Source organism: Falco cherrug, chromosome 2, assembly GCF_023634085.1.
Source record: "Falco cherrug isolate bFalChe1 chromosome 2, bFalChe1.pri, whole genome shotgun sequence".
NCBI classification, from domain to species: Eukaryota; Metazoa; Chordata; class Aves; order Falconiformes; family Falconidae; genus Falco; species Falco cherrug.
This window is the reverse complement of record NC_073698.1, coordinates 21,317,163-21,343,642: the sequence shown is the minus strand read 5'-3', so window position 1 is coordinate 21,343,642 and position 26,480 is coordinate 21,317,163. Positions and strand designations below refer to the sequence as shown.

The following is a 26,480-nucleotide window of genomic DNA, read 5'->3' as shown; positions in this document are numbered from 1 at the left end:
TCCTTTGATTTGTAAAGGTTGTCAAGAGGATTTTCTTCAGAACAACATCGCATGATCTTTATTTTTTGAATTCCTCTGTGGAATCAGGGATATTTGCACGGTGTATATGATTACACAGACTACGCATTGATTCAATATTGTAAATCCTATCATTTGTACGAGGGGATGTTTCATCTTATGGTCTCAGTGCTCTATGCCTTGTGTAAGCACACAGTGACAAGCATCTCCACCCTGACAGAATTTGCTGTCTAAATAGTCAAGATGATAAAAATGTGAGATGGAAGAAGGACAAAGAGATATTGCATTCATCACAAAGCACTGTTGAAGATGCCTCCAGCTAGCTCTGTGTGAAATTAATTAATTAAATAATTTACCTTATGTTTTGTCTTGCAATTATCATTCACATTCATTTTAAAATATCATACAAAATGGCAGCCACTGCAGTATATTACAATTAAAAACAGATCATCTCCATTAACAATCCAACTTAATTTTGAATTACCCAGACTTCCCCTCATCTTAGTATAACTGATAAATTAAAGTTTACGAGCAGAGTTTTGGTCATCTTTGCTAAAGGCCATCATGGCCACTTTTTGATTCATGGTACAAAAATTTAGTAGGAACAGATTTTATACATAAAAATATAATAATCTAATATGTTTCTCTGGTGACATTATTGATAAATGCATTTTTGTAAATCTCATCAAGCAAAATGTAAAACAAATCTGTTGAATTTTCCCTATACTGTATCACAGCAAGCTCTACTCCAGCACTGAAAATAATACCAGCTTTAAAATAATGGCATAAATATATGCTATGCATCAATAAAATGGTAGCTTACCATGTATTTGTATAAATTAATTTTACAACGTACACAAAAAATAACAGCAATGACAAGGAAATGAAATATAAAGTTGGAAAGGGTGAGAGCTTTTTGCAGTTCCTGTTGGATTACATATAGAATTGACAATTTCCAATCCATACCCTACTCCATAGTTAGGACCTGATCATATATTTTCAGATTTTTTATTTGGTTGAAGATGAAATTTTTTTTTTAAATAAAACCCTGTTTTTCACTCATGAAATAAATATTTCAACATAAAAAGCAAGGAGAAAGTTTTAGGAAATTCATGTATTTCCCAGCACAGATAATGAGGAGTTTTAAATCAATTACATTTTCATTCTGTATTGCTTAATTATTATTACACTTCATTCAACTACATTTTCCCCACAGCTTTATGTATACAGAAATGTATATTTGGAAAAGTTTAGTAGCAGCAGTCGGTGCACCTAAATATAAGGCAATTTAAGTGTGGACAAACACGACTTCTCATAATCGTTCTGTCTGAGCAGACTTGAAGGTACAGACAAGGCTTTTAACCAAAAGACATTTTAAAAGCCAAAAAAGAAGTGCTTGAGAATATATGAGACCATTGTAATATGTACGCACGTTATATACGGAGATGGCACCTGCATGCTCCCTAAAAAGGAAGTAGGTCAACTATTAGAACAAAAAATGAATCAACAAAACAGGTGATGGAGGTTTCAGGTCATTAAGGAAGTAAATGTGTGAAGACCTGATAGAGAACTGTGGAAAGCCTTTGAGGAAACAAGAATGTAAGGACTTCACATTTATTTCTGTGGACAGGGCAGGTACGTTTCTTAAACACAATGGGAAAACATGTGCTAGATAAAAAGGAATGGAAGAAATTGTAGGAGTGGTCATGTGCTTCTAGAATTTACAGGCTTGGGGATTTGTAAAAACAGTAGTAAGGCTATTAGTAAGATCTTTGTTACGTATCTGAAAGTCTTCAAAGACCTGCAGAGAATCATAGAAACCATTGGATTTTCTTGTTAATTCACACCAAGGGAAACAAAACTGGTGTATGGCTTAGCCATAGGCTATCGAATGGTTCTTCTGAAGAACTATACAGCTGGTTCTGACTCTGCCTTCTACATACTGGTCCACTATGGAAAACCTGTATGGAAACAGTTTCTGTGTGAGGTAAAAGAGAGAATCAAAAAACCAGCAGAACTCCAAAGGTATAATTCAATATGAATACTCCTGAAATTCTCTGGCAGGCAGATCTGTACATTTTAGGAGAACATATCTGTTTAATGGGAAACTGCTTATTACATAGGATTTATTGTCCTTTCCTAGTCTTGTCGTGCTCACAGGTCCCAATCTGGATGGAGGCCCTATTGTGCTAGACATTGCAGAAACACATAGAAGGTATTCATTAGCTGCAAGTACTAACATGACAGACAATACACGAACTAGAACATGACATACAAAGGGTTTAACCAAATGTATGTCTTAGGGAGCCACCATTTCCGAACAGCGGTTACTTTCCTGTCTGACTGATTTACCGAAGCTTGGCAGGCTTAGGTCATTTCAGTGTCAGTCTCAAAACTGACACGTCCCAAAAGTTGCACATGGAAAAACGGCAGTTCAGGAACTCTGCATAGTGAATGTTTCTGATCAGATGTCTGGATTTCATACATGAATGCATATGCAATTATTTGTATATGGAACACAGAAATAGGAATTAGATCCAAGTTTTCATTTTCTTCATCTTATGGTTGATTCAGTAGGCTGGGCTTGACTTTGGGTACTAAATGGCAGAGTAAGTGCATGCCACAGCATGTCCCCCATCACTGTATCAGCACCTCTTTGGGAGAGTGGATTTTGAGCAGAAGAGGGCCTGCACACATCACTCTTGTAAGCACTCAGGCGCCTGAGATCAAGGTTGGAGCTCACACGCAGGCAAGGTGCAATCAGGTATGCACTTGGATCCAGGCACTGGGAAAGAAGCCTTCAGGTCCCACATTTTGCAAATGTTATTTGTTGTCATCAGTGTGCTCAACCTCAATCTGTGTCAACCTATGTTATTCTAAGAAATGTTACAGTAATTTTTCACTCAATATGTGAATTTCTGTAATAATATTGCTGAGTAAATGATAATTTGAAGACACATTAAAAGTCTTTATGGAGATTTAACCTCTTCTATGAATATAGAATAGAATATAGCTAATAGCACTAGAAAAATCAGACTGTTTCATGGACACAGACGTTTTCCAGGTCATTCCTGAACCACACAAACTGTAAATTTCACCAGCTCTATCATTCATCACTACTATTTCCTACATTAGAACAGCTCTGCTTGCTCCTGGGAGCAAAAATACATGCCAAAAACCCAAGGAAATGTGCAGTTGAATGTTACTGATTGTGTCTGAGCTCAGAAAAGAAGGTACATCAGACCATAAGATCAGAACATCTGTTTTTCCTTTGGCAGAGTGTTTGCCAAAAGCAGCTTCATTAAGTTTTCCCATACAACTTAAAACTAGCAAAGCAGAATCAAAACCTGCAGTCAAGCCCTCACGAACTCATCTGTCCACAGACCTTACACCTGCATGTACACTAGAATCTCACTGTACTCACATCTTTGAAAACTCTTTATCAAGATTACAAATTATACCAAAACCAACATTTTTTTATTTAAACAAGTGCTCTTCCACACTCTTCCACATTTGATTCATAATATAATTCAGATTAATAAAATGCTTTAATAAAATACATTTTTATATGTACCTAAGTATATATCACAGTACTGAGAAATCTTACTTTCTTTGATAACAGCTTTTCTGCAGTAAGTATTTCAATATCTTTCAAAAACTACTCCTTCCATAAAATATTTAAATATTCACCACCTGACAGAGAAAATGGGAATGACTGTGGCCTGGTTGAAGGCAAATTATATTTAATGTATTGGAGAGATAGCAAAATACAGCTGTTCAGGATTATTCAGAGTAGAAACTATGGAATATTGGTGTTCTGATATGAAAACATTTTATTAAAAATTAGGATGAGAATTTGTGAATAATTAAATAAATATTTCATTTAATTTCAGTATTAAAAAATGTAACATTCTCAAAATGGCAACTAATTCCATGGAGCACTGTTAATCATAAAACGCATGGAAAGGCTGTACAAGTTCATTAGTGTATGTCTTTGCAGTGAAGGAGAACTCTTGCCGTGAATGAGTGTTTTTTACCACACATTTTTATTGCTGTCTGGTCTGGTTTTAAATGTTCCAAATGATTGGGCATCTCCAATTTAATAAGGCATGCTATCACACAGTCTAGTAAGTCTCAGTGTCAGAAAGTGTTACTTGATTTTCAGTTAAAATTGTGCTTTCTTAATTAATCACATTCCTAGTTTTGTATTTTTCATATTTCCTTAATTACCTCCACCTTTGATGCCTGAATTTCTAAGTGCTTAAATAGTTGTTCACGCAAGTATTTGATTATAATCAGTTGGTTTTTTTCAAAATATATATATTTAGATCAAGATCAGTATCATTGTCAGCCAACTAATGTATATATATTATATATAGTTAGCTTTTCAACATTTTTGTCATACAGTTAAATGTAAATAAATTGATATTGCTTTATAGAAGACTTTGAAAAATATTTTAAAAGAATTTTTAATACTTTTGCTGTATTCATTATTAATTGCCCATGAGAACCCAAGAAGATTAGCAGAGTGGTATGTCTGTGATAAAAAGTTTCTGGGAACAGATATATCAGTAGAGCACTCATGCCAAAAGAAGAAAATACCTGTGAATAATATTTGGAAAATCCTGTATGTTTGTCTAACTGTAGCAATTGTCCTATCTATTCTGGTGCCAGAAATATGTGTGCATAAAAAGAGAAACTGCAAGTAAAGACCATACTCTAGCCTAAATATGCACACACCTTCCAATTCTCAATGTCTATGTCTTTTAGCCCAGCTGAAGTGCAGGCATGAGAGCAGGGTAAACATTTGGCCTGTTCTTAGGAAGAACTACACTTAGAATATGCATTGGTGGATTGGACATTTTGTGCTTGGCCCTCCATATACCAAATTAATTCCTGTCACGATAAGGTGATCCACAGGTTGTTCCAAGGCTTAGTATTAGGGCTTGACTCTCCTCATGTTAGTGACTCAAACCCAAGCAAGGTTTAACGCAGATGGCAGGAGAACATGGGAATGAGTGCAGATTTGAATCACGTTTGACTGACAGTGCATCTAAAACTACAAAGACCTGTCTGCCTCTTTTACTCACACTGTGTTTAAAATTTTTGTCAGAGCAGAACTTGCGCTACATGGCAAAAACCACACTGCAGAAAGGACACTACGTATTCTGGGGAACACTCTTGTTTTATGACTATCATCAACATGAGATACTGCACAATTGCCTTGACCTATCTCATTCCAGGAGATTGTGATAGCTGTGGCATCCACAAAAACCCATGGAAACATGGGTTTCTCCATCAGAGGCTAAAACTGTTCCTGGCATTATGATAATGTAGCATAACCTAAATTATATCATAACTGAATTAATGTGGGCTTTCTGAACACGATTTGCTAGTGCATCAGAAATGGTAATCATCTGATCAGGTGCTTTTTTCACACCTCAGTTTTAAAGTACTGGCATGACAATCTATAAAATTCAACAGTGATCTAAAAATTTTGGTCCAGGGCTTCACTGATTACGATGTCGACACAATGGATCAGTATTATGGGCAAAGTTCTGACCAGGTGAGTACTAGTTCTCTATCTAATAGCAGGGTAGAACAGCTAAAGACCGTTATATTCAGGAGAAAATGTGAAATCAGTCTCATGAACTTAGTTTTCTCTAAGGAATATAAAGATAATGGAAAAGTAAAAATGTAAAAAGAAAAAAAAAACACATCAGAAATCACTGAGGCAGCAATGCAAGCAAAAGATTATAGTAGTGAAATTGTATCAGTTACGTAACAAACTGAGAAGCCAAATACCTTGTTAATGCCTCCTACTGACCAGCTAATCTCTACAAAGCTTTCAGATGCTCACTGTTGTATAAAACATTGTTATACAGATTAGCTCAACATTGTCCAACTTTTCCAAATTTTTTGCCAGTCATGCAGCCATCTAGAGTCATGCCAATATGGACTTTATATGTTGGGTAATTAGTTACGGAGACACTTAAATAATTTAAGAATTCCAAAATACAGATTTTCAAACGTCCTGTTCACTTGTCCAACAGATCTAGGAATACTAACATTTCCGAAGTTAAACTATCTGATCACCATTGGACATGAACACAATCAAAATCTCATAAGGGACCATTTTACAAATAAAGCCTACAAGGAAAAAGAGGGGCCATATGAAGAGGTACTCATGTCCTTTTACTTAAGAACAAGTGGCTGCAGGGCTCAAGTGGGTTGTTGTACTCCCGGATTAAAATTCCTCCTTTCACTGAGAAAATCTGACTTTATATCTTCTCCCAGAGTTCCATGCCCTAACCAACCGACTATAGTACATTTGATGTTGGGAATCTTTTACTCTCTAGTAGGTTTTTTTCTGCTTCATATAAATTTATTAAATATTAATTAGAGCAGAAGCTACAAGAGAAACTTCTGTCTCCAAGGTGGGTACAGTAAACGTCTGACAGCTAAAGCATGTGTTATATCCAGTCCAATACAAAATCAGTTTTTCCATGTAAATCAAGACAGTTTCAACTAGAAAGACTGAGAATTGCCCAATTCTATAGTCTATATCACAATAAGGATCTGGAAAAGAACAATGAGAGTAAGGAGTATTCTTGCGTTCAATATATTCAGTATTCCTCTAGTTAAATATTTCAGGATCTGATAGTGTCTAGGAGGATGAACTTTCATCTCATATGATAGTGTCTAGTCTAATATAGCTGATGGCCTTGAAATTAAAATGTTACAAGCTAATTAGAGTCAGTGGACGATTTTAAAATTACGCAGTCATTTTAATCAATTAAGACAACAGGGTAAAAGAGGAATATATTTTTTCCGGTGAAGCATTTATCTTGTCTTTGTCAGAAGCGTAAAACAGATTAGCAATGAGTTTTTCAGAGGAAATCAGTGGTGTAATATTATTTAGAGAAAAAAAAGAAATTCTGTCTTGGCAACATCAGATGGCCAACCACAAAACAAATCTTAAAAGCAAAAATGATATTAAAGTGCATCAATATTTCTCTTCTGTTGGGAAGCTCAAAACTGGAGGCTGTATTATATGCATGTCTAATGAGTGCTGTGTAAAGGGAGATAATAACTTCCTGGAGTCTTTGCCTCTGCCCCTGTTCATACAGCCCAGGAAACTTTTGGCCTTCGTTGCTGCCAGGTTCACTGCTGCCTCATGCTCAGCTTGCTGCCCACCGGCCCCCAGGGCCTTCTCCAAAGAGCTGCCCCAGGCCAGGCAGAATCAGCCTGTGCTGGCGCCAGGGGCTCTTCCTCTCCACAAGCAGGACTTTGCATTTGTCCCTCTTGAATTTCGTAAGGTTGGACCATACCTCCAGCCTGTCTAGGCTTCTCTGAGTGTCAGCCTGAGTCTTGAAAGTATTAAACAGTACCCCCAGACTGGTATCATCCGCAAATGTAGTGGGCAAGCATTCTGCCATCTCTTCTAAGTCATTGATAAAGTTGTTAAAAAGGATCAGTCCCAGGACAGACCCCTGCAACACTTATTACTGGCCTCCGTGTAGAGGAGGGTAACACATTAAACCCAATCTCCAGGGTCTTTTTCAAAATTTCTAATTTTCGTGCAAAACTAATTCTAGTATTACTCTGTTTCACCTTATTCACCAAGCTGAAGATTTTTTTATATTATATTTGATATAATATGTTCGAATCAGTCTTCCCTAAAACAGCTGAATATAATGAATTCACAGTGTTCTTCTCTCACATCCCCAAAAAACTTGAGACCCTGTCCACTGGAACTCTGGGAGAGAAAAAAAGAATGAGATATATCTGATCCCTGTAAATCAATTTGCACACCTTGGGGATGCTCATACATTATGTAACTGGAACAGTACGAGAAAAGGAATACATTCTCTGTTCAGGTTGCTCCCCTTTAATCTAGATTTTATGAAATGAAATTAAATTCTGTCCAGTTTAGTCATGTTCGTTTAATACTGAAGACCTCTCAAACAATGGAGTTTAGAAAAGTCTCCATCTTTCATCATTCTTCCAAATTTCTACAAGGAGATTAAAATTTATTAATCTTGCAGCATATCTATGTCTAGTTCACGTTCTCCTTTATCGGCTTAGCTTGTTTGCATTTGTCACACTGTCTGGTTTTTGGGATTGAGACAGGAGATGTGTGCATGGATTCATTCCATGCCAGAGCTTGTTGAGGCTCTGTTCATAATTTCATTATTATTTTAATCTGCAACTATGAATAGACATAGCATGTGATTTTTCTATACTGCAAGTTATTATTTAATGAAAGATTTAAGGATGCCTTCCAGAAAAAGGAAGTAGTTTTTATCATATAACAGTAACTTTGATATCTAAATAACAATTCTGTCAACTTTGAGTGGGCTCATGAAAGGGCTGTGCTATAGAACTATGCCAATCAATCACTAAAGCATCAGCACCCCTGTGCACTATACTGCAAAACTGTTTTCCTAATAGAACTACATACTACCATCATGTTATATTTAAAGCTTTCTTCGGGCACAAACTCTCTTCAGAAATGTACTATAAAAATAACTTTAAAAACGTTTATCATGTTTTTCTGAATATGTTTATCAGCCTTAGTAATACAACTTGTTTCTTGTAATATTCTACAGAGAAATACTATTTTATTAGCTATTAATATTCTAATATTGTTAACAAGGATAACATTTTAATGTATTTTTAAAAAACTGAATCTGAATACTTTTAAAGTTTTAGCTAAAAATACAGTATCTATTATTAATATTAAACATGGTAAGTAGTATAACCTCTACATAATATACCTTGAACGCATAATAAATATAAAGTGTTATCACAGCTGACAGACTAATATTTGCCAGATAACTGGTGACTGCATAAGATAATATTTCACCATTACTTTTCTATTCTTCCCAATAATGGGCATGTTTAATTGGATAAGTAGGATATATAAGAATCAACTGACTAGACAGCAAAAACTTCTCCAGCTTGGAACACCAGAACCATAAAAATCTATTTCTGTGAATATATTGTTAACTCTCTTTTTGAAACATTAACCAAAAACTTGGAGGGATAAATGCTTAATTCCATCAGGAAAAGGACCTGATGATAGTGTTGGTAATTTGTATGTGTTACACACGTTCTTTACAAATCATATTTCCTTAGACACAGGAAAGGACTGTGATGCTTCAATTATACTTCCAGACTTCAAGCATGCAATTAACATCTATATTCTTTCTTTTTTTTCTGAAGAGGGTAGCAGGGCTTTTCTGTATGATACTTCTCACACCTTCAAGAGTTACTTCTTGTCTTGACAGATATACTCCATTATAACAATACCCAGAAAAAAAAGTTCTCCGTTCTTAATGACCTCATACATACTTCTGGTGAGGACTGTGACATACACGTGTACTTTGCACAAATGTTCTTATAGCTGATAATTAGCTGAAATATAGATATTTCCCTCAGATTATCCCAAATAAGTGAAGGCATTACATTGAAGTCACTATTTAACTGGGTATGTCATGAATACCGATTTTTTAACAGAGAATTAGGACAAGTCTTATAATCACGGCATTCATAGTCCACTCTGTGAAAGAATGAAAGCCTGCACTACTCGAGCTGTTATTTCACTGCTCTTCTTGCCAAGGCGGAAGGACACTGTTCCTCAGCAGATCAAGGCATTTGGTGCCTCACAGATAACTAGTAGGAGACAGGAGTTCCTAGAAGTGAAGTTTCTGAAACTATTTTTGTTAGTCCTGACTAACAGACTGATACTAGAGAAGAAACACCTAGTTTCGTACAAAGAAACCAGACCAACAGAAAATAATTTTAAAAACTCCTTAAAAATAAAAGCCTGAGCCACACAGAAAACAATTTTTAAGTTATTCATCTTCTCTGTGATTCATGATGTGCAGTCACTAAGTGCACATCTTCCATGTGAACTGCATAACAGAAAAATTGTATGTGATCGAAGATGTTCTGCATTGTAATCTGTATGACAGTAACAGTGCTGAAAAGAATTTATGTGGGGGAAGAAATTTGATGGGAAATCAAGCACTAGCAACTATAGCAGTAAGTAGGACTTAAAAATTAACCTACTTACTTTATAGTAAGAGAAAGTATAGACATGCTTCTACGAAGATAAAATGGCCTTCACTTAGTCACAGAGGTGTAACAATGATAGATAATGGGACCTTTAACATTTTCTCCAGTAGCAGGGGCAGCGCTGTAGGAATTTACTTTTTTTTTTTTTTTCTTGTAACAAGTCTATTCAAATCTTCTGTGTATCATGACTGCATGTTAGGAGCAAATTAGCTTAACTTCAATATTCATTGATGCATTTTATTGCATTCTGACTAAAGCTACATCTTGCAGACATCTGAAAGCTACCTTTTAATCTACTACATGCAAAATTACATTATAAATATTAAAATATATATGACAGTGGAAAGTTATTAAATTTATTCCTGAAAAATATAGCTGCTTAGCCTCAAGCATGAAGTAGTAATAATTACCTCTGAGCTGTAATTAATTGGGCAAATAAATTGTTACATTTTAGATGCTGATAAAAAGGAGAAGGAAGCTAAGAAAAAACAGCGACTGCTAGCAATCTTTCAACACTAAGGAATTCTGGTTGAGATAAAAGTTACAGCAAACACACATATAAAATATAAACTAAACAGACACTGAAACAGGAAAATACATTCTCTTAGGATGGTTAGAATTCACCTTAATATAACGTATCAACAACCTCAGTATTTCAAAGATTATTACCAATACAGAGATACAGATCAGGAAGTATGTTCAAAGAGAATATACTTTCAACCGAAGTACAAATTACAGTTGAGAAGGAAGAAAAAAGAACCACCTATTGCGCACAGAGAACCTGATGTATATACAAAAACAAGGGGTGAGGCTGGGAATAGAAGAGAACATACAAAAAAATGGAAAACTAAAGAGGACACTTACTGGGGAAAACCACATCACTTTAAGAATCCAAATTGTCAAAGAAAAATTCACAACCAGGATGATAAGCAGAAGGAGAACAAACAAGTAGAGGCAACGCTTTCTCCATCCATAAATTCCAATTTTGTAGACATATTCATTCTTCGGCCTCTCTAGGCTAGTGCCTGGCGTTGTTGTAGTGTATTGTTCACGTACCATCTGCTATGTAAAGAAAAAAAAAGAGGCTGCTTAGTTGTTCAAGGTAAATTATAAATATTTATATAAAACCCCAAAGAAAATATGAAGATATAATTCTAACAGCAAGTTACTAGAAACTAGAAACTTTTATGAAGTTTTACCTGGATAGCATTTTCATCATTTCCCTTTCAAATTACATTTACATCTTACTTTTTGGTACACACGATGTGATGTTTTAATATATGGACTGCATCAATTGCCATTTTCAGGAGGCTTAAATTTATTTTATCCTATATAGAATGGCAATACTTTCTTCCCATTTTTCATAATATTCTAATTCTACCATCACAAAATATTTCATAGGATCGTATCATCATCTGTGGCTCATAGAACAATTTTATTTTACTGTAAAAATAGTTACAAGTGATAACAGTACCTTGTGAGCACAGGTTTAAAAACACTTCTATATATTCTTTCCTCAATTCAGTAATAAAATGCATTCTTTGTGTTGCAAAACTTAACTGTGTATCACTGGAATGCCAAAATATGTTAAGCTTCAGAATCTGTATATAAAGAAATGAAATGGTTCTTAATAACGTAAAGGAAATAATGATTTCTCAATTTATCAGATATTCACATTTAAAGATATATTAGCAATAAAAACATTACTTATTGGGTTTAAACAACTTCTTTCACTTTATGTTATTGTTCTTAAAGAAGCATTCTTTGAATTTAAAGAAATCTTATGAGATTGCACTTCCTTAAAATGTGAAGGTATTCACTAACTTCCACCTTTACAGCACAGAGATAACCAACAACTCAAACCATTCATTAAAGCTTAAAATTTCAGCCAAACAAATAAAATCTCAGCAGCTTACCTAGAACAACAGTGGGCAACATCTGTCTCATTTCCACCAATATAAACCAAACCAAAACAAACACAAGAGGATGTCAAAAGGAAAATTCTTATTTTAAGTTCAGGCACTTCCCATGAGCTAAGTATATCCACAGGCATCTTACATCAAAAACTGGTCAACTTTCCTACAGTATAATGTTCCCAAATGACAGTGCCTTCAGACAAGTTTCAACCAAGGTCTCCTCTCAATTCCAAATTTACTCCTGGGAATGAGATTACTGTGCTCTGCTCACACAACTTTCAAAACGTGATCATATTACATCTTTGCCTAGCTGATTAATTACTCTACGTCATTGAAGATCTTCTCAGGTCTCCTGCAGAGCTATCCTGTGTCTGTAGCAAGCTTGGGGCTCTCAGTTCTAACCCTCATCTTTAGAAAAATGCATTTTTTTGTTTCTGTAGCTTCTTATTGAACTACAAGACAGAGAATGAAAGAAAAGTTTACAATCAAAAAGAAGTTCAAGCATTATCTCTTTGCATATATATAGTAGTCATATTATTTCTGCACTTTCAAAAAGCTTTTGATTTGTTGTTTATTTACATTAAAAATGAGATGATCATCAGCAGTTCATAACGTAACTGTACTACAGCATTATGGGAAAATATTCTAAATAATTTTTGCTGCACTCAGTCTCAGTTGCTCATGATACTGTATATATAAATCTTTTTATCTGCTGAAAATATTGATTTATTAGTTGAGAATCAGATTCTGAAATAACATCACTGCAAAACATTGTAGATTTACAAGATGTTTCTTAATATTCACCACATGAACTATGCTTGTTTAAAACTATCAGATTGCATTTTTCAGTTCTGTGTATTACTCAAGCACCTGGTACTGATTATAGGATACCATTTATATGTGAGCCGCTACTACTTTTTTGCTGTTTTCCTGCTAATCATTGTATAACAAACCATATCGCTCATGCAGAAGTTTCCCTTTATTTTAAACCTATTTTAACATTCTCTGCCAAGTAAGACTAATTGGCACATTTACACATACAATGGGTTTCATAAAATGCTTACGAAAACCTTCACCCATACTTCCACAAAGATTTCTCTGAACACTAACTTACAGGATAGGATGCAGTTAACTGTTATCTGGCAACACCAACAGATCCACTTTGAGAAACAACCAGTACAGTTCTTGCTCAGATACAGTATAACTACGTAATACCCTACTATAGGGTATCCTCTGAGTTTCTTACTGTTTCCTTCATTACACATACTTGTTAGGTGTCAGTATAATAAGAAACAAGATAGATGACAGCTACAGAAATTTCTGTAGTAACAGAAGCCCCTTTCACAAGACAGACTGCTTCTGCCTGTTCCTTGGGTTGCTGTTTGCTACATCTTCAAGGCAAATTTCACAGCAGAAACACCATTGATAAAGAGTAAATTAATTCTCAGATCTTCATGTTTTTATGTCAGCCTCATCACAGTGGTCTCTGAGGCTGGGATTCATCTTACAATGTTAGATACCTAAAATTTAGCCTTCAATATTTGAGCCGGCCAACCTGGACTCTCTTTATGGTCAATGGAGATAAACCCACCCTGCTGGGAATTATTTATCTGACTTATTTCAGATGGATATTTCAGACACCTAGTGAACGGCACCTGAGACGTGTTTAACTTCTCTCCATAAAAAGAAAAATAAAGAGCCTGGGATGACTTTTTTTTATGTACATATCTACATGTTTTAGACATAAGCATTTGGTCAAACTAATTCCAACCAGAATAATTTCCAGAAGCATGTAATTTAACAGGAAGATAGGATTCTTTTGACTCCTCTTCTCCTCTGTTCCATTTTTACCCTGTAGTCAAACGTTTATTGTAGGAGTTGAGGGTTTTCCACATAATGTATTATGTACTGCTGTTTAATGAGGCAAGGTCAAAATCCATTATGCATTTCACCAAAAAGCCTATGAGTCTTGTGATTGTTTTCAGCCCTTCACAAATTCCACAGGGGAGATCTTCTCTCAGCACAGCATTGTTCCTTGCACAGATTCTTTTTTCCTGGCAGAAAACAGTTCTGCTTTTCCCGAGCATTACTAATCCTGCCAAAAATTGCTCTGGTCCTAGCAAATGGGTAATGCTAGCCTAGAGAACTGACTGCTTTGAAAAGGATTAAATTTTTCTACTTAATATAATATTTCATTATTTTTAAAGAGAATTAGTGGCCCAGTACCAAGTAATTACAGGGGAAATGCTTTAAGAATTGGTGCTATTGGACTGTTTCTTCTGGAAGAATCAGCTTCCCATATTACTAACTTACATGTTCATGAGCTGAAATCACATAGGAGAACGAGCTCAGACCTGTCTGGAGAAGTCAAGAGAGAAAGTCTTTTATAGGTTTGGGTTGTTTTAGGAAGCTGGGATGAAAGCAAAGCCTTAGACAGGCAGATCTCATGGTTGGCTGGTGAAGTCGCCCAGAGTTCAAGAGACACTCTTAGAATGGAAACAACAGATACTTAATACTATGATGAAAAATGTGACTGGAATAATCATGAAACCGTAAGTTGGTAGTGTAGGAGCATACTAAGCAGACACTAAGAAGGAAGTGGTTACCTGAACACCTGGGTGTACACAAGTTAGTGGGAGAAGCCAGAAGTTTGCAGAATGAACAATGACTTCACTAACTGTTATCCTTATACTCTCTTACATGGAGGCAGCAGAGAGTGATGGACTACAAAGAATAAGAATCATCCTGGCAACCTATAGTGCAGATAAAATGTCAATTTAGTTTCAGAATCAAAATTCTGATGTCATGCAAATGGGCCTTGAAAACATGTATTATTTGCATCAGGTCAACAATACCGTAAAAAAATCTTCTATTAATCGGAAGTGTAATTTCTTAGTATTCCTACTCAAGGGCCCACACAATCAGAAGTCAAATAAGATTAAGGTCAACTATTTGCACATTCCTTACGTATTTTTGTATATGTGGCCATAATTCATGGGCTCGAGGTCTATTATGGTAGTTTGCTATTTTAAAGTATTTTCCAATTATCATCGTCTGTTTTACTGGGATCTGTTTTTATCCAATTCTTGTCCACTTGCTGACTTAAAACAGATACTTAATACTAATTAGCTGCCAAAGATTTGTCACAGATTTTAAATGATGGTTATAACTTGTGAATTACTTGTACACTGCAGTTACTTTGACCACATGAGATTTTCTCCTGTGTTCAGGTGTAACATGTTAAAGTGTTGCATGTAATGCATGAAATACATGTCTATAGGAATATACATATGAGCTGCTGATGAAAGAGCTGTATGTTCTCTACATTGTGTTAATAAAGCTGCCCTCTAAAAATACATAGCCACGACAACATTTCCTTGTATCTATTCCACCTTTTCCCATGCAAGACCTGGAGACTGGCTGTAGAGGAATTGTAGAGGAATGAAGGCAGGTTAATTAACATTGATAATATACAGCTGTGGGCTGGCTTCAGGGGTGGTGGGTTGGCTGACGTGGATAGGGTTTAGCTGTGGCTGGTTCCTGCTAAGTAGTTAAATAGCTCTAAGGAGTGTATGAACAGGAGTATGGGATGAAGAGAGTCTTGGAAGAAGCAAAGGGAGGAGAGAGAGTGCCCTGGATGTAGGAGAGGCCCCAAGAGAAGCAGAGAGAAGAAGGGTGCCCAGATGAGGAGAGGCTGGCTGGAAGATGAGCCTCGAGAAGAAAGAATACGGATGCAGTAGAGATGAGAAGCAGGGTGGACTGGCCTGAAGAGGATGAAAAAACAGCATGGACAGCAGATGAACTTCTGAAACCTTGTGGGGGATTGGTGGCCGTGCTGGGGCAAGGCACGGGAACTACTTATTGAAGTTAAACTGGTATGGGGTGGTAAAAGCCTTCTTGTAGCTGGCTAGTTTTGAGAGTGCTGTGACAACTGGCCTCTCTGATTACCATGATTCAGAGGTCAGGCGACTTTTATATTAATACCTAGATATTGAAAAAAGTCCATTAATAATGTTACTGCTGGATTGGGTTAGTTTAGATATCAAGTTCAAAAAGCCATTCTGATAGCTCTGGAATATTAAGACAGCTGTGTTTTGAAGAAGGAATTTGCAAACTTATCAGTAAGCCTGCTTGGGAAAGCAAGCCTGAATAGGAAGCTTGTTAATCGCATTATTTTCAGAAATTATTTATCTGTAGGAATTGCTGAAGACAGAATACTATTACAATTACAGTAAGTACTCTCATTTTATTTCAATTGTAAAAACATGTTTTCACTGTTTTGTTCATAAATGGCCATGCTATTTTCTTGAATATAAATAAAATTATCCTTAATGCACAGTTCAGAACTGTACTACTGAAGTAGTTTGTCATACTGTAACTAATAATAAAATTATTAGAAAGCATGATTTAAATATAAGACTACTTAGTTGGTTAATAACCAATTAGAAATCCATTAATAGCCATAAAATTATTAGCAATTTATATTTTTGGACTGTTTCTAACTTGGGATTTTCAGCAAAGCGACAAAAAGCTTAGCATTCAAGAGAACCTTTTTTTAAATCAGAGTTAAGAAGAACTGGTGAAGTTTGAAGAAATTTGCATCATGTGGTCATACTGTATATGTTTGTTAGAAAGGGAACTTCAGTCCTCAGTGCTTCTACTCTTCCTTCTTTACATGAAGTCTATTCATTCACATGCAAGAAAGAAAATTCACAGTATGTGTGGGGATGAAAGAGGTGATAGTGCTAAACTGAAACAGTTCAGTAGAAAGACTATTTCAACCATTTAAACTAAATTCTTGTGCCACTATAAACAAACTGAAATAAAACAACCTGTCAACTCAGGCAAGTAAGAACTAATTCTATGATCTGCACAGAGTAGCTTCATGGAACATTATGCTCATTAATGTTTCTATACAATACATTGGGCTAGATGGTTATTATGGTATGAACATTACAAGTACATTAAGACTTCACACTTTAGTGGCATTCAGGCACACACAGCTCTGCCTTTGCAGAGGACAGAAATAGCCCACCAATTAACAAACAGAAGTAGGGGCAGCTGCAGTATTTTCCTGACAGAGGAAGAACAGCTGTGGCAAACGTGTTGTTCAAAGAAAGAAAAAAGAAGGGAAACTTTTGGAATCCATATGGAAAAGCTTTCAAGACAAATCAGAAAGGCAGGAAAACCTCAAACTTTCATGACTAGATGAAAATTTTCTAATTCCTTTCAACCCTTCCTCATTCCAACATATTGTATTTAATCATGCCTAACCCTGCTTTGCTGAGATCTGTGTGTTATTTAGTATATTACAGTCTGAATTGTGTCATCAGCTCAAAAAAGCTGGATCCCTGCAGCATAATTTGTGGAAACTGGCAAAGAAATTCATATGGCCTAGTTAACTGTTTGCATACCCTGCAGTGCAAATTTACATAATAACTATGACACGGTCACAATTAACAGCTTTGCATATTTTAAGTACCACTGCAATAGCTGACAGGTAGTCACTGACAACATACGATGAAGTGCAATATTAAAAATGATTATCTAATATATGTGTACTTGTGAATTCATTTACAGTAAAAATGTTTTAAAGCTGTTTTCATTTTCAACTTTTTCCTCCTTTAACAAACTCCCAAAATATTTATTGAATCAGAAAAAGTAATTTTTGTGGTACTTCCTTTAGAATCAAAAGGTCAGGCAAAAATACTAGACAGACTTTTTTTGTAATTTTTAATTTTTGCATGCTTTACTAACATTTTAATAAGTAGCTAGTTTCTGCTATGAGAATTCCCATGTCTTTCATGTAGAATGATTTAACTAAAAAAAAAAAAAGTGAATCTTCTGTCTCTGAAATTCAGTCACCATTAGAGCTAAGTTTCCTTGAATGACCTTGGGTACTGTAATGGGGGAGTAAAAATTAAAATCTCGTAATTACTTACTGTCCTGAGATTTCTAACATATATGTCACTCTGTCCTGGTAGACAACAAAATTCTTCTCAAGAAAACAAAGAACTTAGAATAACTGATGTAGAAGTGATTGGATGGTGGTGTGGGTGACACCCCAACATCTAGAAAAGTATCCCATGCACAAGGCTACTGGCTAGACCTCGTGGAGCTCTCATTGCTGTTAGAGATTTTAGAAATAAGTCTTTCAGAAGAGAGAAAAGAGAAGTCCATACAGCCATTGTTTTCACCTACCAATGAAAGACTGAGATCCAATAATGGTGTCAAGATCACTTCAGTGATTATATAAAGGACAACAAGTACACCAGGAAAATGGAAGATGCATAATGTAGTGCAATCAATATCAGAGCAATTGCAGGCTCTTCTGGCTGTGAGGTTTCTCTTGCTTTCTCTTCCCTTGATTTAAAAGTATTTACATGTGCACCAGAAGCCAGAATAGATTCATTCTGCTAGATCCCCCATTTTCTTTAATTGTGCATTTAACAAAATGTTTATAATTAAGCTAGGTATGAATTAAATTACTTATGAATCACTTAAATGCTCAAAGCTTTCAACTAATACAAACAAACAAACTAGGGACTGCTTAATCTACCTTCTTGTCATCTACAGTACAACAGAAGACAGGAATTCGTTATGGAACAATGGTGTTACTGCGTTCAGTTGTTCATGAAGTGATGAGACGTAGTCTTTGATTCATCATGTAACAGTTTTCCCAGAAAAGAATCATACAATCACAAAACCTGAAAGCTGGAAGGGACCTCTGGAGATCATCTAGTCCTATTCCCTGTTCAAAGCAAGGTTAACTTTGATACCAGAATTGGTTGCTTGTTAGACGAAAAGGTGTAACCGTAAATCACAGGAATTTATCTTCTTCAATAGCCTTAGTGTCTCTGAATAGTCCTGCTAAACTCTGATTGTCTACACTATCTGTGGCAGGCTTACATGCAACTTGAAAAAAATATTTACATTCTTTCTCAAGCTCTTAAATACTGCTTGGACTCTTCTACCGGTTGCTACATTTAGCCTCTTGTGAGTTTTGATCATTTTTACCCCGTTTGATAAAACTAACATTTTTTTATTAATACCTTCCTGCTTCTAATAACTTCTCTTGCCCTGCTTTTTAGATATACTGGTTTAGCCATAGCTTTTAAATATGTATTTATGCTGAAAATCTGATAAGGTATTTTGAAATAGTCACATGCAAAAAATTGTTTCCTTTCCACAGGCTGCTTCCCTTTTAATAGTGCCCTTTTAAAGTTACAAACAATGACTAAGATTATTTGTCTCTCATTACGCCATCAAAGATTTTTATTCTAGCATCAACATGGCCGATGTTACAATACACTCCTTGACAACAAAATGAAAGAGACCTTGTGCACTGCTCACAATTGTCAGGAAATGACTCTGCTTCCTGTGAAACTGCTCCCAAAACCAGTCATTTATGGGATCTAAAAATGTGGTCTGAATTTTGGACCTAATTATGACATTTATACTACAAAGTTAAAAGAAAAAAATACAGTTTCCTCTCAAAGTGTTTCTCGCCTACTACAGCAAGTCACAGTCATTGTAATCACCCTGATCAGGTCATTGGCAAACCATACTGACAAACAATGACTTTAATATTATCAATCATATTTATACTGTTAATATTATTATTCTTCTGTTTAGATTGCACATTCCAGTCCATGAGCATGTTGATATAACTGCTGAGTTGTTGATACCACTGCTATATCAATCTGTCTTTACAGTAAACTTCTGTTAACACATGGCACCACTTGTATGTATGTCCTATTCCATCTTTCCTGTATGTTTTTAACTTGGTGTTACCCACTGACTGTTTTCCATCTGTTATGTTTTCAACATGACTATTCAGGTTCATTTAGTTTCTTAGCTTCCTTAAGTCTAACCATTTTAATTTTCCTATTTTGAGGCTATAGAAACATGTATAAATTTCCTGTATTTCTCAGTCTTCTACCTTCAATTTAAGTAAGACTGTTCGTTCATCATATCCTACTGCCAGGTTCTTTTTTATCCTGTAGCTGAGGATGCATGTTTTCTATGACTTCCCTCTTCATATCATTCAAAATGTGCTCCTCTGCACTATTCAGCTTTCCCTCAACCTCAAGTTTAAAAAGCTCTAATCTTTTCAAAGTTATTAGGTGCGTGGTCCCATTTTGGTTAAAATGAAGATGACACTCATATTAATAGTTCCCTCCAGTTCAAAAATATTCCCAACTCCTAATGAATTTGAATCCCTTTCCTTACTCATGTACCCTTTTCTTTCCACATGGTCTTGCATGTGGTAGCAAAAGCGTTTCAAAGATTGCTACCATGGAGGATTCCTGGTCTTCACTTACCCACTCAGTCTAAGCTTTGCCTTCAGAACCTCTTTGCTAGTTTAGTTTTCTAGACTCTCAGTAGCTTTAATCCCCTCAGTTTCAAGGTTGCAGGCTGGCATCCTCTCTTGGGGTCTACTTGACTGAATCATCAATTTTGCAAAAAATACTGCTGCCCTCTTCTACCTATCAGTCAAACCCGAACAGCAGGTGCAACTACTTCTGATATAGCTTCCCCGGCTTTGCCTAGTGCTGGAATTACTGGTGCTGTAACTACATTCAGAGTGAAGAAATGAGCTGCTTTCTCCCATCTTTGTTAAAATTCTAAATATATGGCTCCTGCAGATCTGAAATCCAGCTGCAGTAGCCAGATTTGGTAAGAAAGGAAGGAAAAAAGATAAATTAGCCAGCTATGTATAAAACAGAGTTTAAAATGTGGTTCTGTTACAGTCACAGAGGGATATTTTATTCCTATTCACTTGACTAAGATTCTATGCTTAATGAGAAGTTCTGCTTCCAGCATAAAAATATAGTACATTACCTGGACCTGCAGGAAGTTTCATTCTACTTAGATGTTACTAACATAGACGCAGATGAGAAAATGGTGATTTCCAGTTTAGTATACCAACCTGAATTATATTCCACATGGCCTTCATTCTCCTAAACTTTTTTTCCTTCCCCACTTTCCCCGTCCCCCAACTTCAGGACTGTAGTAATGAAGTTTGTTTTCTATCCCAGGATGGTGCCTAGTTTAACTACCGTATTTGATTATATTCTTTCCCAAGTTGTCTTTTTGCTGGGATGCAACTCATTTCTTCGAACACTGACCCTAGTAGCTGCCTGTCTAGGAAATTAAGTTTAGAAAAAACTAATGAATCAGCCAAGATAACACATGTAGAACTTTTCCCTGACACTCTCCTCTTTCTTTGTCCCCTCCTAATAAAGAACTATTTTAATTTAAGGTGCTTCTATTGTCTTGAAAATTGGGCTGGGATGAGATTGAATCATTCCAGCTCTCAATAATATTTAAGCATGCAGAAACATTACAGTGGGGACACTGGTATCAGTAACATGTGTTAAGCCTTGCAGGACTCCTTAATATAACTCTCACTTACTTTTAAATGGAGGAGGAAACGAGGGATCTACAAGTGTTCACTTCCCAGCTACAGAACGTGTTTTACACTGGCATTAGCTCCCAGTCAGGAATTCTCCACCTGTGCAGCTTCCAGAGATCTATGCTCTTTTGCAAGTTGTTTGCTACTACATGGCTCCTTTTAATAATATTTTAGGGAAATACTGCTTATAGTTCACCCACCTGCAAGAAAGTCAGGCTAGATGTCATCTGGAGCAGTCTTAGAAAACTGAAATTAAGAATTCTTGTCTTAAAGGATGTAATCTCAGGATGGGAGAAACCCAAGGAACCCTAGTGTAGTCTACTGAGACAATGGGAGTCAAATTCAGAATAATAGTAAAGCACAGATCCTAAAAAGCTCTCTGGCTCAGGGTCCAGCAACAACTTAACCGAAAGTGTAACTCCAGTGAACTCCCAAGCTTGAAATTGCTTCCAGATTTTCAAGTCTAGGGTGGTTACATATAATGCGTTCAGAAGCCACGCAAATGGTTATAGACTGTCAATTCCACTGCCACAACTTTCATACCTTGCTCCCTGACTTGGTGCATTTTCACCCCTCCCCTAATGATAGTGATGAACAAGTCAAGAATTAAAGAATTAAGAATTCTGCTGAAGAAAAAGGAAGGATGGTCTGAGGACAGTGCGACACAAATTGCAGGGTAAGAGGAAAAGGCAACTCTCATTGCTCATGCTGGGAAGGGATGCCTGAAGCACAGAGAAGCCGCCACTTAGTTGCTACCTCAGGAATACTGGCTCCACAAATTGAGGCCTGAAAGTTAAACACAGTATTTCACATACATTTATTATTTTAGCTGATAAGAACTGTACAGTTGTGCACCTTAGCAGTGCCTTCCAAATACTAGAATGAATCACAAGGGGATGATTATCTATTCCTTTTTCATTCCTTTTTCTCACGTGTGAGCAGAAATAAGAATGAAGGGAAATAAGAATGAGATATGAATGCAGAAGATGCTATTGTTTAAAAAAATCTTTCTTGGTAGTGCTAATAAGCCTGTTTTCTGTAATCAAAACCTCAAATATATGCCTGAACAATAAATCATAGATCAATTTATTGTTCATAACACTTAAAAAATCGACTCTTAAAAAATTCCACAATAATAAATACCCTTCTTAATCAATAAATCATGTATTTTGACATGGAAGTTACAACATAAAAATAATGAAAGAAAACTAAATAGACTGGAAGAATAAGTGAGTAGCACCATAGTTAAATTCAACGCTAATGTTAAGAAGAACTGTTTAATTGTCTTTGTTTATACTGACAGGTCTTTAAATGATTAGCTTGAGCTCTGCATCACCTGTCTTGAGATAGGTAGAAGAAAGGAACAATTTTAGGCAAGGAATGCTGAGAGCTATCTTGTCCTTATGGAAAGACCAGCAGAATTGTCCTTTTTCCTCTCCCTAAAATTTAATGAAAACCCTGTCTTTATGGAAAATAAGAACAGTGCACATTTAGTCTACTATGTAAAGGGCTTTCTCACCAAAACTGACAAAACAAAATTAAATACACAGGGATGATTTGAGGATTTAATTAAGTTTTCCATCCTAAAATTATAGTCTTTACAGGATTATAAATTACACTGAGAGCTGAATACCGCTTCCTCTCTTGCTCTGATCATTTGGCCCTTCCAGGCATTAAAGGGCTTTTCTTCACATGAAAATGGAAGGTTTCCCTTCGGGCTGTCATTCTTTGCAAGTAATACAGCTTTACAATGCAATCCAGGTATTATCTGACACTCCAAGAAGAGAAACGGGGAGAAGAGTGCTGACAAATTTACAGAACTTTTACTACAAACTACCAGAGGTAGTTTTTCTTCACTAGGACTTCAGTTCTTTTATTCAGTGACAGCTAAATCATTTCCTTATTCAGAACAGACAGGCAGGCACATTACACTGGATGCAGATAAGGCCTTTCTGTTCAGTTCTTATTATAGTAATTTACTGGAAAAGTCTGGCATTGAATTCTTATGGTTGTTTGCAAGTAACTTGATGAATAAAATTTTGAATTAATCAAATTATAGAATTTTGTATAATTTTAGATATGTAAAATCCAACAATTTTTTTAGTTACAAGGCTGTGACAGTTACTGTCTACAGTATATAAATGATTTTCTGATGTGAACTCTCCCAGACATCCAATTTAAAATTATTATTAAAAATAATTGAACAATCAAGCAACACAAGAATAAGTTGAAATCATAAGTTAAACATGACAATTTAAAACACGTATTTAGTCAGACCAAGATTTAGCAACATCTTGCTGTGTATCTATCTGCCCAAGTCACTCAATAATGCAAATTAATAATAGTACCACCAGCTGTCAACACAACTTGATAAAAAAAGTTGATTAATTTCAGTACTTATCAACATCTTTGAAAGCATTCTGAATTTTTAATAACTATAGAGATTAAAATTAAAGGATTTTTTTAAACTGGTTAACATTCACGGCAATAAAGGGGAAAAAAGGAGAAAAAATTCAGCATGAACTAAGAACTAGAACATGTGTCTAATGTATCTAAAGATACTTCTTAGGATACAGCTCTATCATTGCAAAGTCTTGTAAATTTGTAAAGTATTATATAAAAATTAGCAATCCTTTTTATTTATCTGCTTCTTCATATATTAATAATAATTCTAACAATGATGTTCAAACTATTCTCTTCTCATCTCTAAGAACTATTAATTTGCTAGTCCACAGCACTTGATAGTGAATTGTTTACTAAATGAGTGAATGCAATTTCTTACAAGTCAGCTCTTCAAGCGAGTAGCTGTAAAAGAAACAATTTAAGTATTTTTTCTGAAACAGAAAACTAGCACTGAAACAAATGGGAATGTTGTAGTCTAACAGCTAGTAGTTTCTGAAATACACACAATGAGATATTCTATGCAAAGAACACAAATTAGCTCTCAAGTCAGTCCTCTCTCCTAAGAAACTGACATTCAAAAATAGACAATGCAATTACAAATCTATGGAGAAAAGGAAAGAGGAATAGTTCTTTTCTTTGCAAGTCCACTGATCCCTGCTTGACACCGACCAACATAGCATGTACATGCACTGGAAGGCTGGGTTTTCATAAATATTCAAATCAGATATTTAACATTGTCATTGCTTCACTATAATTAATAAGTGACAGTATGGCTGTGGCTTCTCTGTTTTACAGAATAAGGGAGTTAATAGTATGGATGCCAGCCACTCTATTTGTGTCTGACTCTTCCACAGGCACATTTAAATTAGTAGTACAGATCTAGCTTTTATTTTGGATTTTTTTTAAAGTACTTGACTTCACTACCATTAGAATGCTCTAAAGTCTTTCAATTTCTGTTTTATGTAGCTTCCTAGATAAACCCCCCCAAACAAACACAGAAGAACAACAAAAAAAAGAAAACATGACATACTATTCACATTGAACTGACTCATCTGCAGAGTTCTCATCTTTAGACCTAGCACAGATTTTGGTAAAACTCATTGCAGGAGCAGATGTTAGTCCTCTCTACAGACCAGGACTAGGAGAGAATGAGATACTGTGGCAGCACCATTTTCTTATTTTTATTTACAGCAGGACAGCGATAATACTAAGGAATGGCAGATTCCCTTCTGAGCATTTGGTGGAAGCGTCTTATTTCTATCCATCTGTCCCAGAAGCTGTATCAGCTCTTCCCATGTAAAACTACCAAAATTTCTGTTCTTTCTTTTTCCCTTCTCCATGCAGTAAAGTCTCAATTTCTTACTTATTTTATAGCCAGACCTAGTCTCCTTTCCTATCAGTTGCATTTGTCCCAGGTTTTGTTAAATCCTTCTCCTTCCCTACTTTCTTACAGTCTTAACATCTCTCTTTCACCCCTTATACAATCTCAGGCCTCCTTCTTATGTCCTCTGCCTCTTTGCGTCCGTTACAATTTTCTGATTCCTTTTCTCAACATATTTGTCCAGCTACGTAATGTTTTCATTTCTATCTTAAAACGTCTCCTTTCCTTCTGTTCCTTTAATCTTTATATTTGTTGGTAATTTCAGTCTCTTCGTCACATCTGCTCCTAGCCTTCCTCCCAGATCCAATACTCTTGGCTGATCAGGCTCAGTTACTGTTTCTCTTGAGAACAGGTCCCCTGTCTCTTACCTGCTTCTTTCCTCTCCTTGTTTGGCTTTTGTTCTTTCTGCTTTAAGATCCATCTCTCTTACAGAGACCAGAAGAGGTGTAGGAAAACATCTCACTGACAGTACAGATTCTTACGGGAGACAAGATCTCAGTTCCCATTTCCAGATCCAAATCTATTGCATGGAAAATTGTGCTTCACCTCTAAATTCCTATAGGATTATAACTAGTTATTCTGTGGTGATAGCACATTAATCTGGTCTGGAGAAAAGCTGCAAGAAACTAAAGCAGAAACCTAAAAGACTGCCTGAAACATTTCTCTTAGGGATGCCAAACTAACTGTGATTTTTAGGGTTAAAAAATTAGTTAAGTTTTTGAACATATTTTTACAGGGTCATAAAATGCATACCTTGTTCAGCACATACCACTCCTGATTTGCTGACTCAGGCCATTTTTTACACTAAGAATTTTCCTACCTAACATCTAGAATATTAAAGTAAGCAGGGTCAAGGGGTGTGCTGTGAACATCCGTGCTGTTCCACTGATAGCAAGCATCCTGGAATAGCTTGGCTTATATCACCTGGCACCCTGTCAGATACAGCAATGGCCACTTTATGGTCTGGGGATTGCATCAAGGAGGGCTTCCTAAAGGGCACTCCGTTTTGCTGGGGATAAGAATTAGTTACACAGCTGCAAGCTATGTCTTGGCATTTGCTGAGGATTAGCCTTTGTTAGCACGTGCTACTTACTCAAGCACCCCTCCCTGCCCCGCCCCCCCCCCCCCCAAAAAAAAAAAAACCAACAAAAAACCAAACCAAAACAAAAAACAAACCTCTGTTGAAACAAACATTATCCTCATCTGCCATGTAATGGAACTATTTCTTCTCAGTTGGTTTGTGTTAATGAAAGTTTGTGAT

General features: G+C 35.9%; 1 protein-coding gene across 7 annotated transcripts in view; it reads right to left on the bottom strand.

Moving 5' to 3' along the window:
• Positions 1 to 26,480, bottom strand: part of SGCG (sarcoglycan gamma) — a 138,833-nt gene that overhangs the window by 58,143 nt on the left and 54,210 nt on the right. For 2 of the 7 annotated variants that reach the window (XM_055701366.1, XM_055701364.1), the window contains 2 exons: positions 11,576 to 11,702; positions 10,966 to 11,163 (listed from right to left, as the gene is read on the bottom strand). In XM_055701366.1, the coding sequence (XP_055557341.1) occupies positions 10,966 to 11,160 (195 nt within the window). In that variant the 5' untranslated portion in view covers positions 11,161 to 11,163; positions 11,576 to 11,702. The remainder of the gene's footprint in view (positions 1 to 10,965; positions 11,164 to 11,575; positions 11,703 to 26,480) is intronic. The other 5 variants (XM_055701368.1, XM_055701362.1, XM_055701365.1 and 2 more) reach the window with 4 other exon arrangements.